At 39.6% G+C, this 14,717-nt stretch overlaps 1 protein-coding gene across 1 annotated transcript; it reads left to right on the top strand.

The window, feature by feature from the left end:
• The first annotated feature begins 2,475 nt into the window (after window positions 1–2,475).
• LOC125240503 lies at window positions 2,476–8,693 on the top strand. The gene is made up of 3 exons (XM_048148395.1): window positions 2,476–2,663; window positions 5,266–6,764; window positions 8,362–8,693. Exons 1-3 carry the CDS (start codon window positions 2,476–2,478, stop codon window positions 8,691–8,693), a joined length of 2,019 nt encoding a protein of 672 aa, XP_048004352.1.
• Window positions 8,694–14,717: the final 6,024 nt, after the last annotated feature.

The raw sequence follows: 14,717 nt of genomic DNA, 5'->3' as shown, positions 1-14,717 counted from the left end.
TAATACAATATCGTTTCGATATATCTTACGACTAACGTGCAGACAGTGTTAAATAAATAATATATTATATTTATGAGTTTTAGGTAGTAGTTACTAAAAACAAGTTTTCTGATTATTGGCACCATATATGTATAGTCACCAGCAATAACATGTTAAACAACGATAACCGCAAAAATATCTGACACGACCTTGTCAATAGAGCCACATATTTTTACGGCCTTCCAAGAGTACACGTTATTGCTAGTGACTGTACGTATAGTTAACATTTTTCTGCATCCGAACATTATCTATTTACCTTCTTCTTTCTCCCTCAATGCTACGTCAGCGGGCTTAGCACATTAGTGCGATTGTTGGTCGGTGTACATAACGTGGGATAAGGGTAGGAGGAAGAGGAGATACTGCCCTCGGAGACGTTTCTATAAATTCATTCCAGAAATTCACCACTCAAACTTTTCATTTTTATCTCTATTTTTATTTGGATCTCATAGTATAATACCTAGATTCTGTAAAGAACATAATTTACTATTTAAACAAAACAAAATAGATATCTTAAATACCTCGTGTAACCAGTTCAAAACATATTTGTACAGACTTAAAGCCAATGTTAATTTATAAAATCGTTATAATATTATTATGTATTATTTTTACTTCACGCTGAGTTCCTATGTATCGTTGATCACTGTTTTCTTTTGTCTTATTGCTACTTCTCTGAATGTGTACCTACCGTTTACCTCACCTTAATTTCACCACTTTAAAGTACAACTGTAATAATGTATCAACTTACTATTTAGAATAAGTACTTATTATGTAATTAAGTAAACAAACTTTCACTGTTAAACGTAAGCATGTCGTGTTTGCCTGTAATTGGGTGAATACCAAAGCAAGTTATTTTGTTTTCCATTTAAATATGTAAGATTATGTATTACACCTGTTGGCGAACCTTAAATAAAAAATAAACCCCTTAATCGATGGGGTTACGACATTTCATTACAGATTTCCTATGGCCACCTTTCTGCTTCTCAGATCAGCTCCATGACACAGTATAATAAAGAGTATTATCATACAGTATGGCCACTCCCGCTCCCCGCTGAAAGTGCCGCCCACCCCCTCTCGGTTACCTCACAGTTACCGTCTGTCAAAAACGCGAACAGTCGACCTGTCATATGTCACTCATACAAGCATAGTACGCGTTCACCTACACGAGCTTACACTGTGTGCTAGGTACGCGCCTGTTTCATATATTTAATCGCCAGTGTCCGAGGTGTGTCCATGATATATTGCATTATCACGTGATTTCATGTGTGCAAAATTTCAGCTCAATCGGTTAAAGATATCTGCTTCAAAATTGTGTCGCAATATTTCACCCAAACATACATATTGTTTACATTGCAAATTAAATAAAAGCTGGTAAAAACAACTTTCTCATCTGGTCATTCTCCCAGTTTCTATTTATTTAAAATATTAATTGGTCTAACTAGTAACTTAATAATATTGAATAGTCAAAGGCGTTGTCTCACTAACTAATTCGGTTTTCTTATGCCTGTTAGATGTGATTGTTCTAGAAAATCTTAATTGTTTTTTTACTGCTAGCTCTTTATCTATGTGTGCATTTGAAACGCATTTCTTAATAGCTTATTCTCTTGTGCTGCAGCCATATGGAGTAGCAAACGTGATCACAAGTGAAAGTAGAAAAGGCTGAACTGCGATTACGAGTACCTAGTATTTACTGATGCAACGGTCGCTACTGTAATTTAATCTCAATTTAGGTAGAGTCAGGGGCGGCTCACTCTGCGATCCTTTCGCCGCGCTACAAGTACATGCCGGCGGCCGCGAGTTCGCGGCCCATTCAGTGGCGACGACCTTCGCGCGGCGCAATAGAATTCAATGTCGTCTGCACGCGTGCGGTCCGTTTGTTAATGTAGGTAAGAATTTAGAATGGCGGCGTTTTTGAACATCAAAGGAGTGAGCCTTCTGTACTTGTACTATTATATATTCTGTGGTAGAGTCAAATACTATTCAATATACTCTATGGAGTCAAAGAGCATTGAATGCAAGTAGCGCCATCTGAGCAAAATAATATCCCGTATTCAACATTTAATGTCGTTAACCTAATACGCAGACGGTACGAAAACGCAGAGACTTTCGTATGGGGCACGTCGTGCGTTCCGTACCGTCGCCGTTTTTTGAGCAGCGGTGTGGGGAGCATGCGGTAAAAACGGTACGAATAGGATGCGTCACTGCGATTCTGTACCGTCGCCGTTTTTTGAGCAGCGGTGTGGTCGCACCTTTAAATTTGTATCAAATCCTTTTAGACTGTCGTACTGGCCAGCTGAAAATAATTATATTCCAAAAAAAGAAATCAAAGTTTGTCTAAATTTACGTTGTCATTTTGATCATTTTACCATCAAGACACGTTCAGTATTAAGTGTATAAAAAATATTAGTTTTTAAATGGATCTAAATTCTAAGTTACAAAATGGATGTATCACAGGAAAGGCCAGCGAAAGCCACGTGTACCGAGTTAAGTGGCATTAATCTGAAGCTCGAACTGGAAGAATTGGAGCAGCTTATAACTCCGATCGGCCAGGCGGTGGTACAATGCTTGCGCGGCTGCGGCAACAGCGCAAAGATCGACGACATAGTGAAACGCTTGAGGAGGTCTGGGTACGACGATGATAGGAGTCGCAAGCTCTGCTCTAGAGAAGATACGTTAAAATTGTTTGAGAAAAAACCTGTACAGTCTCCAAGATCGGCGTCGGGTGACCCCGTAGATAGATGTCGGCGGCGCCGACGCCGACGCCGCCGCCGCCCCTGCTGCTGCCGCCGCCGCCGGCGCCGACGACGACGGCGCTGCTGATTGATCAGGCTGAACCGTCACTAAATTCAGCCCCGTGTCGTTTTAGAATCATTTGAAATTGTTTGTGTAGGTGATTGCTTGTATTGCGAAATGTACTTAGTAGATGGATGCTACCTGAAATTGTGTGCGTGTGAGTGTCGTTGTTCATTTTTATATTTTTCATAGCAATTATATCTACAGTTATTAAAAGGATGTCTTATTTTAGTATTTATCTTACACGACGATTTACTGTCTTACATTCTCAATCTGCAGACATATAATTACTCTGCTCCTATTTCAAGGCGGTTTGCCCTTCGGGCATTTGAAGATACCTACGTACCTAAACCTGGGGCATTGTTTCCCAGTCTCAATCTGTCTGATCATGTTGAATTCGCTTTTGACGTGAAACGCAACCAACAAATATTGCTTGATATTATGCCAAAATTGTATTTGGACAAAAACTCAACTGGCCTACGTCTACAATATAGGTCTCTATTCTTCATGTCCGACTATTTCACGGTTAGTCTAGGCATAACGCGAATTAGACTACGTTTTAGGCAGACCCGAAGACAAGCTTTTCGATTGGTAAACAGACAAAAACCATAGAGTAAGTTATTTTTAGGGTTCCGTACCTCAAAGAGGAAAAACGGAACCCTTATAGGATCACTCGTGTGTCTGTCTGTCCCTCTGTTACAGCCGATTTCTCCGAAACTACTGGACCGATTTACTTGAAATTTGGTACACATATGTAAACCTGTGGCCCAAAGACGGACATGTAATTTAATTAAATGAAATTTAATCATAGGGGTCACTTTTGGGGGGTAAACTTGAAAATTAAAAATCAAAGTTATTAAAACTATATTGTGTTATATATCAAATGAAAGAGCATTTTATGAGCATTTGAAATATATTTTTTTTTAATTTTTAATTTTGGCTCTTTAGAAGTAATTTAAGAAAATAGACAAAAAATGACCATTCCCCCCCTTATCTCCGAAACTACTTAGCGTAAAATTTTCAAAAAAATACACGAGATAGCCCTCTACCTGTAGATTACAGGAAAACCTATTAGAAATCTACAGTCAAGCGTAAGTCGGACTTACGAGAAAAAAACTCAAATTAAGATTTTCACTCACTGACGCTACAAGCAAAAAGTAACTTTAAAAAATCACCCAAGGAACGACTTAACTCTGCAGATTACCTCAAAACAAGAATAGAAAATTTAGAATCTTTATGGAATCAGTTTATGACAACTCATACTCAAATCATTAAAGAGTCTAGTACACTTGAGTTCACCGAGTATATAACTGAAGACATATATTCTAATGCGGAAGAGTTATTCACGGATTATAAGTCGGACCTAAAGGCTGCCTTAAGCAAATTAAATATTTACGTTCCTGCTAATAGCACTGAGCCTACCACTGTTGAGAATAAGTCGGATGTTGGGCAAGGCAAGTCAGTGATGGTCAAGTTACCAAAGATTTCAATTCCTACGTTTTCTGGCAATTATTCTGAGTGGACTAGCTTCAGAGATTTATTCACGTCGCTCATACATAAGAACAGAGATTTAGACGACGTTCAAAAATTGCACTACCTGAAAGGTTATTTGGTTGGTGAAGCTGAACAGCTTCTGCGTCACGTACAGATCACGCAAGATAATTACAGCGCATGTTGGGAGAAATTAGAAAAGCGCTACAATAATAAGAAGTATCTTTCCAACTGCATTCTCAAACGCTTCATGAGTCAGAAGAATATTATGACAGAGTCCGCGAATGCACTCAAAGAATTGCTGGATACTACGAATGAGTGTCTAAATGGATTAAGCAACTTGGGCATCGACACAACTACATGGGACATAATTGTGATTCATATAATTTGTCTGAAATTAGACAACGAGTCTAGGAAACAGTGGGAACTTAAGGTTAGCGAGTCTTCTGATGATTTGCCCACACTCAACCAACTTCGAGAATTTTTAGAAACCCGATTTAGGGCATTAGAATGTTTGGATGGGAAATCATCGAAGACCAGCTTTATCCCAAAGAAACCCAATGCACCATGTACTACTAACTTAAAAGTGCATCATGTAACCGAAGTTTCTTGTGGCTATTGTTCTGAGAATCACAAATTGTGTAATTGTAAAGGTTTTTCTAAAATCGATGTTGATGCTCGACGTGATTTCATCCAGTCCGGTAATTTCTGCTTTAATTGCTTAGGTTCAGGTCACAACGTATATTCCTGTCGCCAATCTACTAGATGCCGAATTTGCAAGCGCAAACATCATTCTTTATTGCACCCAAAAACGAACACTCAAGCAACCGATTCTCAAGTCAAACCCAATCAATCGGTTGAAGGCGATATTGTTGCCCATGCAACAACAGCTCCATCATCATTGTGTGATGAGCCCAATAATGTAACAACTTGTTTTTCGACCAGTCGTGGTCAAGTTTTCTTGCCAACGGCTTTGGTTCAAGCTCAGTCGAAAACTGGTTCAGGTATAACCCTCAGATGTTTAATCGACCAATGCTCGGAAGCCTCTTTCATAACGGAGTCTGCAGCACAACTGCTGGGACTTAACAAGGTTTACCATAAGAGCACAGTCACGGGACTAGGCGGTGAAGAGAGTTCACCTGTGAACTCTAAGTCGGTGGTAAAGGTAAAAATTTCATCACTCCTAGAACCTGACTTTGAAGTGAACGTGCATGCTCATGTTTTGGGCAAGGTAACACCGAATCGTCCGAGGAAATTTATAGACATTGATTCGTGGTCAGATCTGTCTAAATTAGATTTAGCAGATTACACATTCAACATTCCCGGGAAAATCGACTTGCTTTTAGGAGGAGAGGTGTACGGTCAAATACTGTTAAACGAAATGATCAAAGCTCCACAGGGAGCACTCATCGCTCAGCGAACGTCTTTAGGCTGGATTGTTTCAGGGCCAACTCACCTAGGTGAGTCGGAAATTCGTACAAGTGTTAGCGTTAACCACATTCATTTAGATGAAAACGAGCTGCTCAAGAAATTTTGGGAACTCGAGGCTGACCATAATACGACAGATCCCAAGCGTCATTACAATGAAGACGAGAAGAAATGTGAAGAATTTTTCAATGCTACCACTGAACGTGATAGCACCGGTAGATACATTGTGAAACTACCATTTCGTGATCAAGACCCCAGTTGCAAACGTGGAAACTTTGTGCCTATTGCAACTAGGCGTCTCAACCAATTGGAGAAGAGGTTTGCAAAAGATGCTGAGATGAAGAAACGCTACTCAGATGTCATCAATGAGTACCTTGAGTTAGAACACATGGAAGAAGTTCCTCCAGAACAGGAGAACAACCCAGATGCAGTTTATTTGCCACATCATGCTGTCATCCGAGATGACAGATCAACGTCAAAGCTGCGTGTGGTCTTTGATGCTTCTTGTCCTGGCTCCAATGGCGTTTCATTAAATCAAGACCTGTTAGTAGGTCCAACTCTTCAACCTGTTCTGCGTCATACCATCCTTCGTTGGCGTTGCCATCCTATATGCCTAGTAGCAGACATTGTTAAAATGTACAGGCAAGTGAAAGTGCATGAAGACGATGTTGATTTTCAGCGCATTCTATGGCGTGAAAATTCGGGGGAGAAGATTAAGCACTTGAGACTGCTCCGAGTCACCTTTGGTACGGCCTCAGCACCTCATCTTGCAGTGCGTGCGCTTCAGCAAGTAGCCCACGATGAAGGAGCACAATATCCAAATGCTGCTGATAGGGTCCTCAACCATTTTTATGTGGATGACTTGTTAACAGGCTGTGAATCCGTGGAAGAAGGTAAAGTGGTTTACCAAGAGATGAATGAACTCTTGCAAAAAGGTGGATTCGAGTTACAGAAATGGAGCAGTAACAGTGAAGAATTAATGCGGCATATGAAAGAAAGCGATGTTAAAGAGGAAGGTAGCTTACAGCTAAAAATAGACGCTGTCATGAAAATCCTAGGACTTGTTTGGAATCGCCGAAATGACGAATTTGAATATTCGGTTCAGCTACCTCCACTCAAAGTTCCTGTAACTAAAAGAAGTGTCATATCTGACATATCAAGGTTGTTTGATCCGCTTGGTTGGTTGGCTCCAGTGATCATCGTAGCCAAGATATTCATCCAGAAATTGTGGCTTTCGGGAATCGAATGGGATGATGAAGTACCACCACAATTACTGAAGAATTGGCTAAGCTATAGGGAAAGTCTAAACCAACTTACCGAATTCAAGCTACCCAGATGGAACCATGCTAGTTCTCATGTGACTGCAGAACTGCAAGGATTCTGCGACGCTTCCAATGAAGCTTTTGCTGCTGTTGTGTACTTGAGGACAATAGACGAAGAGGGAAATGTACACGTGTCACTCATCACATCCAAGACGAAAGTGGCACCAATTAAACAAATTTCAATTCCACGTTTGGAATTGTGTGGGGCTGTACTACTTACGAAATTACTGATGGAAGTAGCCGACGTTATGAGTATTAACAAGGCAAACATACACGCTTGGACTGACTCTACAGTAGTCATTTCTTGGCTGAATAGTCGTCCAAATCGATGGAAAACTTTCGTCCCATGTCTCGTCGAAGGATAATCCTGCAGACTGCGCGTCTAGAGGCACACAGCAGCTGACCAAAGAAGAACTGTGGTTAGAAGGTCCACCATGGCTGAAAAATAAAGAGATTAGTTACAAGAAACCAAACATAAAAGATACAAACTTAGAAGAAAGGAACACTAAAGAATGTTTCGTGAATACTCACGATAGTAATAATGTCACAGCAGATGCTGAAGAGACTCTCATTTCAAAGTTTTCGAAGCTGTGGAAACTGCTACGCGTTCTGGCTTTCTGCAAAAGAATCTTTAAATATGCTAGAAAAGAAAAAGTGAGTTTATGGTTAACAAGCAGCGAAATCCAAGAAACTTTGAAGACTTGTATAAGGATAGTTCAAGCGAATCACTTCAAAGAAGAGCTGAAAAACCTGAAAGAAAACAAAATAATTAATAAAAAGAGTCAACTTACCTCATTGAACCCGATTGTAGATGAAGATGGTGTCTTGAGAGTTGGTGGAAGATTACAGCAAGCTGGAATCACTGAACAAATGAAGCATCCAGTAATAATTCCACATAAGTCACACTTCACAACGTTAATATTGGACAATGCGCACGAAAAAACTCTGCATGGCAATCCACAACTGATGCTCAATTATTTGAGATCCAAATATTTTGTGATTGGAGCAACCAATTCGGTTAAGTTATTCGTTCGTAAATGTGTGACATGTGCTCGCTACGCCGCTGCAATGAGACATCCACTGATGGGACAGTTGCCGTCAGTTCGAGGAACTGTCAATCGCCCTTTCTTTCAAAGTGGTGTAGACTATGCTGGTCCAATAAACATGCGCACCTCAAAGGGAAGAGGCCACCGCTCTTACAAAGGCTACATTTGCCTTTTCATTTGTATGGCTACAAGGGCAATACATCTTGAAGCAGTCAGTGACTTGACAGCTCAAGGTTTTATTGCAGCCTTCAAACGCTTTACCGCACGTCGTGGTCACTGCGCCGATTTGTGGAGCGACAATGGAACAAACTTCGTGGGAGCTGCTCGTGAGTTGAAACAGTTGTACGCCGAAGAAAAATCAAGCATAGCTGTAGAAATTGCCGATCAGCTCGCCTCAAACTCCACTAATTGGCATTGGATTCCTCCACACTCTCCAAACTTCGGAGGCCTCTGGGAGGCGGGAGTTAAATCCACAAAACATCACCTCAGACGAGTGATTGGAAACTCCACTTTGACGTTTGAAGAAATGTCCACAGTCCTGGCTCAAATCGAAGCATGCCTTAATTCTAGGCCTTAATTCAAGAATTAATAGTAGCAACAGTGATGATCCTATACCTCTCACTCCTGGGCATTTTCTGGTTGGAGAACCTCTAATACTTGTGCCAGACTCTAACTATGAAAGTACCAATGTTAGCAACTTAAGAAGATGGCAACTAACACAGAAAATGGTTCAAGATTTCTGGCGCCGATGGTCGCGTGAATATCTGACTCAGTTTTACCACCGTTATAAATGGGCTCATCAAACACCCGAGCCAGTGGTAGGTAGTGTAGTGTTAGTAAAGGAGGATAATTTGCCTCCGGCAAGATGGTTATATGGTGTAGTCACTGATAAGCACCCAGGTCCGGATGGAATCACTCGAGTAGTTAGTTTGCGTTGTAAAGGGAATATTATAAAACGATCTGTTGGCAAACTGTGTTTTTTGCCAATAGAAACTTAAGTTTTTCTATTATGTTTATAATTTGTTTCTTAACAAATATAGGTTGAGATTTTATTTGGGGACATATATGTCAAATATTTGTTCTGTAAAGCTAAGCAGTGTAACAAATTTGAGTTATTTTGTTGACAATGTTAATGTCACACGTTACAATTTTCTTCCACTGTGTAATTTATTGAATTTGTTATAGTCAGTTGCCTCATGGTGGGCGGAAATAAGGACACTTGTGTTATTATTGTCCTTGGTGGGCGGAATGTCTAACCTCTGTATGTATTTCGTAGTACATTTCGATTCTGTTACTTTTAGTTGTCAAATTTCCATCTAGATGTCGCTGTACCGAGTGTCAAAAAAGCTAGATCGCGGTGTTAAGATTTTTCCGAGAAACATGACGTCTAGAAGGAAACAAACCATAGTCAAGCTTTTCTACCAGTTATACCTCTATTGATTTAATACATTATTGTTTAGTCAAGTGTGAGTGTTTTCTTTTTGGGCCTTTTTACACAAGCAGTTACTAAACGTCTTAAAATTTTGTAAGCGTGATGGACAGGTAGAAAGAAATTCATTTCTGTCTTTTTCTTTTTAGAAATTGTTCAATTTTTTTTTTTCATTTGCCAAAATGACTTAAGTTCCTACTAAAAAGGAGGCGCTTAAGACCGTTTGTAAGTGGACTGAGCAAAATTTTGTATAAATCGGTCCAAAAAAAGGTCTCTGTTGACGAAAACATAGAATTTGTGCCAACGACAGCCCAAATCTGAAGTCCATTTTGCTCTATCTCTTATCGTTTCCGAGATATATACGTAAAGTCTTGAAAGTGCGAAAAGTTAACTTTGCCATCACAGTCGTTCAGGCGCTCATGAGTTCTTTGTATGGAAAACCGACTCGCACTTGACCAATGTTCATAGAACGTGTTGTGGTTTTTTACGCGGGTCCGCGACTGACGACGTTCGAATGTTTTGTTCGGAAATGTTTGAGGGTGGTTTCTTTGAAACGTCGCCGGCGGCGGGTGGTTCGACGGGCGAAGGTCACACGCCGCACGCGACGGTCTGTATTCGTTTTGTACAATAGCAACGGACGGCGGGTGGCGTCTTGATATGGAAAATGACTGACTTCACTAAAGATAATGATGAACTCATTGAGGTAATACTAGAGAGGACACTGCGAGCAAAACGTTTGCGCTACAAACATAAGTCCATTGGACTTATGTTTCTGCCTGCACACAAATAAAATGTAAAAACCGGCCAAGAGCGTGTCGGGCCACGCTCAGTGTAGGGTTCCGTAGTTTTTCGTATTTTTCTCAAAAACTACTGAACCTATCAAGTTCAAAACAATTTTCCTAGAAAGTCTTTATAAAGTTCTACTTTTGTGATTTTTTTCATATTTTTCAAACATATGGTTCAAAAGTTAGAGGGGGGGGGGACGCACTTTTTTTCCTTTAGGAGCGATTATTTCCGAAAATATTAATATTATCAAAAAACGATCTTAGTAAACCCTTATTCATTTTTAAATACCTATCCAACAATATATCACACGTTGGGGTTGGAATGAAAAAAAATATCAGCCCCCACTTTACATGTAGGGGGGGTACCCTAACAAAACATTTTTTTCCATTTTTTATTTTTGCACTTTGTTGGCGTGATTGATATACATATTGGTACCAAATTTCAGCTTTCTAGTGCTTACGGTTACTGAGATTATCCGCGGACGGACGGACGGACGGACGGACGGACGGACGGACGGACAGACAGACATGGCGAAACTATAAGGGTTCCTAGTTGACTACGGAACCCTAAAAATGCCTTCCTGCGCAACAAGATGCTGTTTAAGCCATACGAGAAAATCGAATAAAACTGACGTGTCACATTTCATCGTTTAGTATACACGCTATGTTAATCGATCTTTATTTAAGTAATTATTTCTCAAACGCGAAGCTATCGCTGCCATTTTGTTGAACGAAATCATAGATTAATCGCATCATAATCGCACAGACTTGACATGTAGGTAATGAAGTATAGTAATTGTGATTATATTCCGTTTGTAATATATAAAAGAGAAATGTTAAATTTATTTCACGTTATACTTATGAATACTACACAGTTCTAACACGAGTTGTAATCGATATTTTCATACAATAATAACCTATGATTTTCTTCAAGGGCAATTAAAGTAGGTATATGAAAAAAATCAATAATGTATTTTTGTTTCACTTAGTAGAACTTAAACATAGCACAATGTATGATAGTGCTAAAATTAAACTACTTACCCCCTTATTCATAAACGTTCACTAAAGTTATCAAGCCGATAAAGTTCGTTTGTCCCTTTCTATCACACCAATACGCCGAAAAGTAACTAAAGTAACTAACCCCCTTACTAACCCCCTTATTCAAAAACGCACACTAAAGTTTAGTGTGCGTTTATGAATAAGGGGGTTAGTATTTTACAAAAAGTATAAAAAAAGGTCTACACTAAGAGTGTCGCGTCTAGGTGGTCATTGGTCAAGTCTTACTCTATGACACGGTACCTCACCACGCATGCGCCGCGCGCTGCCGGCCGGAGCACAGACTTTGTTTGGGGTGTAATTTCTAGTATGTTAGTACATAGTAATTCAATGGATGAATTGTACTTCTGTGAACTGTTTTCGATATACTTAATCGAATATATGATGTATATTTTTCTTTACTACAATGCAAGTGTTTGAGTACCAAGTTAAAAATTTCACTTTCTTTTTGCCGGTTTCATACAAAAATATCGTTTGACTGTCTCTTTTTTTGGGTAATATCAATATTTATATGGAAACGGATTAAGTCGCGTATAATCTTCTTCCTCTAAGAATTACAATGTAAGTATTTTTGCATTCATTTTGATCAGAGCACAACACAACAGTTCAAAAATCAGTCTACCAGAGCTTCTAAGTTCCGTCGCCGACGACGGGTGACCAAGGGTCAGAAAACCCACGCACCCGCGACCGACAGCGTGTGGCACATGCGGCTCACATCCAAACGCCGCCGGGCGCGTGTGACGGGCCAGAGAAACCAGGGCCTTAGGGCTAGGTGATTATCGCCGCGCCGCAGAGGACGCGCTGAGGGGGGCGGTGCCTACAGCAGTTGTAGTTGTATGCATACCTAGCTCACGCACACAGACGCGTCCGCTGGCGCCGCCAGGGGCGGCTCACTCCGCTATCCTATCGCCGCGCTACAAGTATATCCTGGCGGCCACGAGCTGTGGCCGCGAGTTCGCGGCCTACTCAGGGGTGGCGCACATTCTCACGGAATGCACGTTCGCACTTTCTATTGTTACTTTACGTCGCGAGGTTTTTTAAGCGATGTCCGCGGGTGGAATGGCTAATAATACTTAATTAAATAGATATATTGAATAAAATAAATACCAAAAGATATTCTTATACAGATCTACTACTGATTAAGTCCCACGGAAAAGTTCAATAAGGCTTGTGATGTTGGAACCTTGAACAAAAATATATAAATACAGCGTATATACCTAGAAAGTACTCAAGACTTGAATATAATAATATAACATTTAATGTGAGTATTCATTCGTTTGGATCCATTGGTAACCCTATCACCGGACGCCGCGCACGTGCGGCTCGTTTCTTTGTAAGAATGTTGTAGGTATTTAAAAAGGCGGCATTTCGGAAACATCAAAGCAGTGGGCCTTCTTTACTTGTGCTATTATATATTCTGTGGCGCCGCGCCGGTATCCACGTGCGCTCTCTGCAGTGTGCGCTGCCGCGAAACGTTTACCTACTCCGTGTAATACTGATAAAAGAAAGTATTGACATGAATTCACACGTTTCGGAAATGACTGTAGGTATTTTAAATATTTTAGCACAATATGTTTTTTGCCTCTTATTGCCTATTATACAATATATACATACCTACTATGGTAACTCTATCACAGCGCAGAATATGCAGAAGCCACATGGTGGTCTGCGACAGAAACTCAATAGACATTTTTAGAGTTTTTAAAATAAGTACCTAAGTAGGTACGTGAAGTAACATGGTAAATTAAAAAAATATCATTAGATACTTATTGCGAAGGTGTAAACAATTTCCTTCGTTTTGCCACATATCAATAATTACCTATCTATATTAAATTCATTAATCCGTATACATTACATTTTTACAGTACGGTAATACTCACCCCGTTATTCATAAACGTACACTAAGTTATCAAGCCGATAAAGTTCGGTTGTCCCTTTCCGACGTATTGGTGTGATAGAAAGGGACAAACGAACTTTATCGGCTGGATAACTTTAGTGTACGTTTATGAATAAAGGTGTTAAAATTTATAGCTACGAAATTTTACATAAAACACCTACTTTAAAATAAAATAAAGAATGTTGAATTTGGTTAACATTATAAAAGACCTCACGCAAGCTGTGCTAATTAGTTCGCGAATTCGTCGAGAGGTAGCGCTAAACACAATTATGCTCATTAGAGAACCTATACTTCTAGCCTAGCCCAGTCTTTAGACTTATGTGAGTAACGTAAAAGTACCTAATAGTTTTGTAGGTACGGAACCCTCGGTGGGCGAGTCCGACTCGCACTTGGCCGGTTTTTTTTTTTAATTGTACTGAACGAGATAAATTACTATTAATCCTTGTCCATACTAGTCAGTAGCAATATATTACGTGATATTATTTCTTTGAAAATTTCTAAAATAATGCATTAAATTTGTGTTGTCATCGATGTTTGTATTTAATTTATGACGCTTCAAATACCTTTAAATCTATTTGATAAAAAAATAATAATCGTCAATCGTGACACTTGGCGCCATCTATGATTTCTATTTGGAAATAATTTGGCACTGTTCCGGATGAGACCCCATGCACCTGGTTTTCGGTCCGGTCACTCTACTACGGGTTTTTAAAGACGTTCACCTAACGTTTCACGTCAAAATTGTATGCAATCTGACAGTTCAAACTGACACTGACAGATCTGTCAGTGTCAATTTGCATACATTTTTTTTTAAGATTATGAATTTTTAAGACTGTCTGTGGGAAGCCTATATCTGGAATGTTTTAATGGCTTACCGGTGAAACGACAAATTATTGTTGTTCTTTATATCTTTGGTTTTTTGGAAACTTGATTTCGGTTTTTACAACCCCGGACCACACATGCCTTTCCTCTTGAAATTAATTTACCACTTTTCGACTATTTTTAAACACAGGGTCGAAAAGTGGTAAACCACTTTTTTGGCTGACTGTACACCGACACCTCTTGTGATGGCCGATGTACTCATTTGTCCCATCCGTGACTTTGTACATGAGCCGAGCCGGGGACAAAATAGGAATATACAGAGCACCAAGGTAAAGAATTATGGACTGATACTAATGAAACGCGTAATTTATAATCAGCTTTTATTCATAAGTAACAAATTGAATCTTACTCTAAGAACAGCCTGAATAATCACAATCAACAGTCTTAATGGCATCTTCGTAATACTTACGTTCCAATAATAACACAGCAGTTATCATGCGGCACTATTTTAATTATCTTACTTGCAGCTTAAACGAACAAGATTCACAGAAAAAAAATAATTCTCAAAAAAAAATAGTCTTAAGCTGCATCCACACAGGTATTCGGCGAACA

Source organism: Leguminivora glycinivorella, chromosome Z (assembly GCF_023078275.1).
Source record: "Leguminivora glycinivorella isolate SPB_JAAS2020 chromosome Z, LegGlyc_1.1, whole genome shotgun sequence".
Classification (NCBI taxonomy): domain Eukaryota; kingdom Metazoa; phylum Arthropoda; class Insecta; order Lepidoptera; family Tortricidae; genus Leguminivora; species Leguminivora glycinivorella.
Note: the sequence above shows the minus strand (reverse complement) of the source record. Positions and strands in the feature narration are given on the sequence as shown.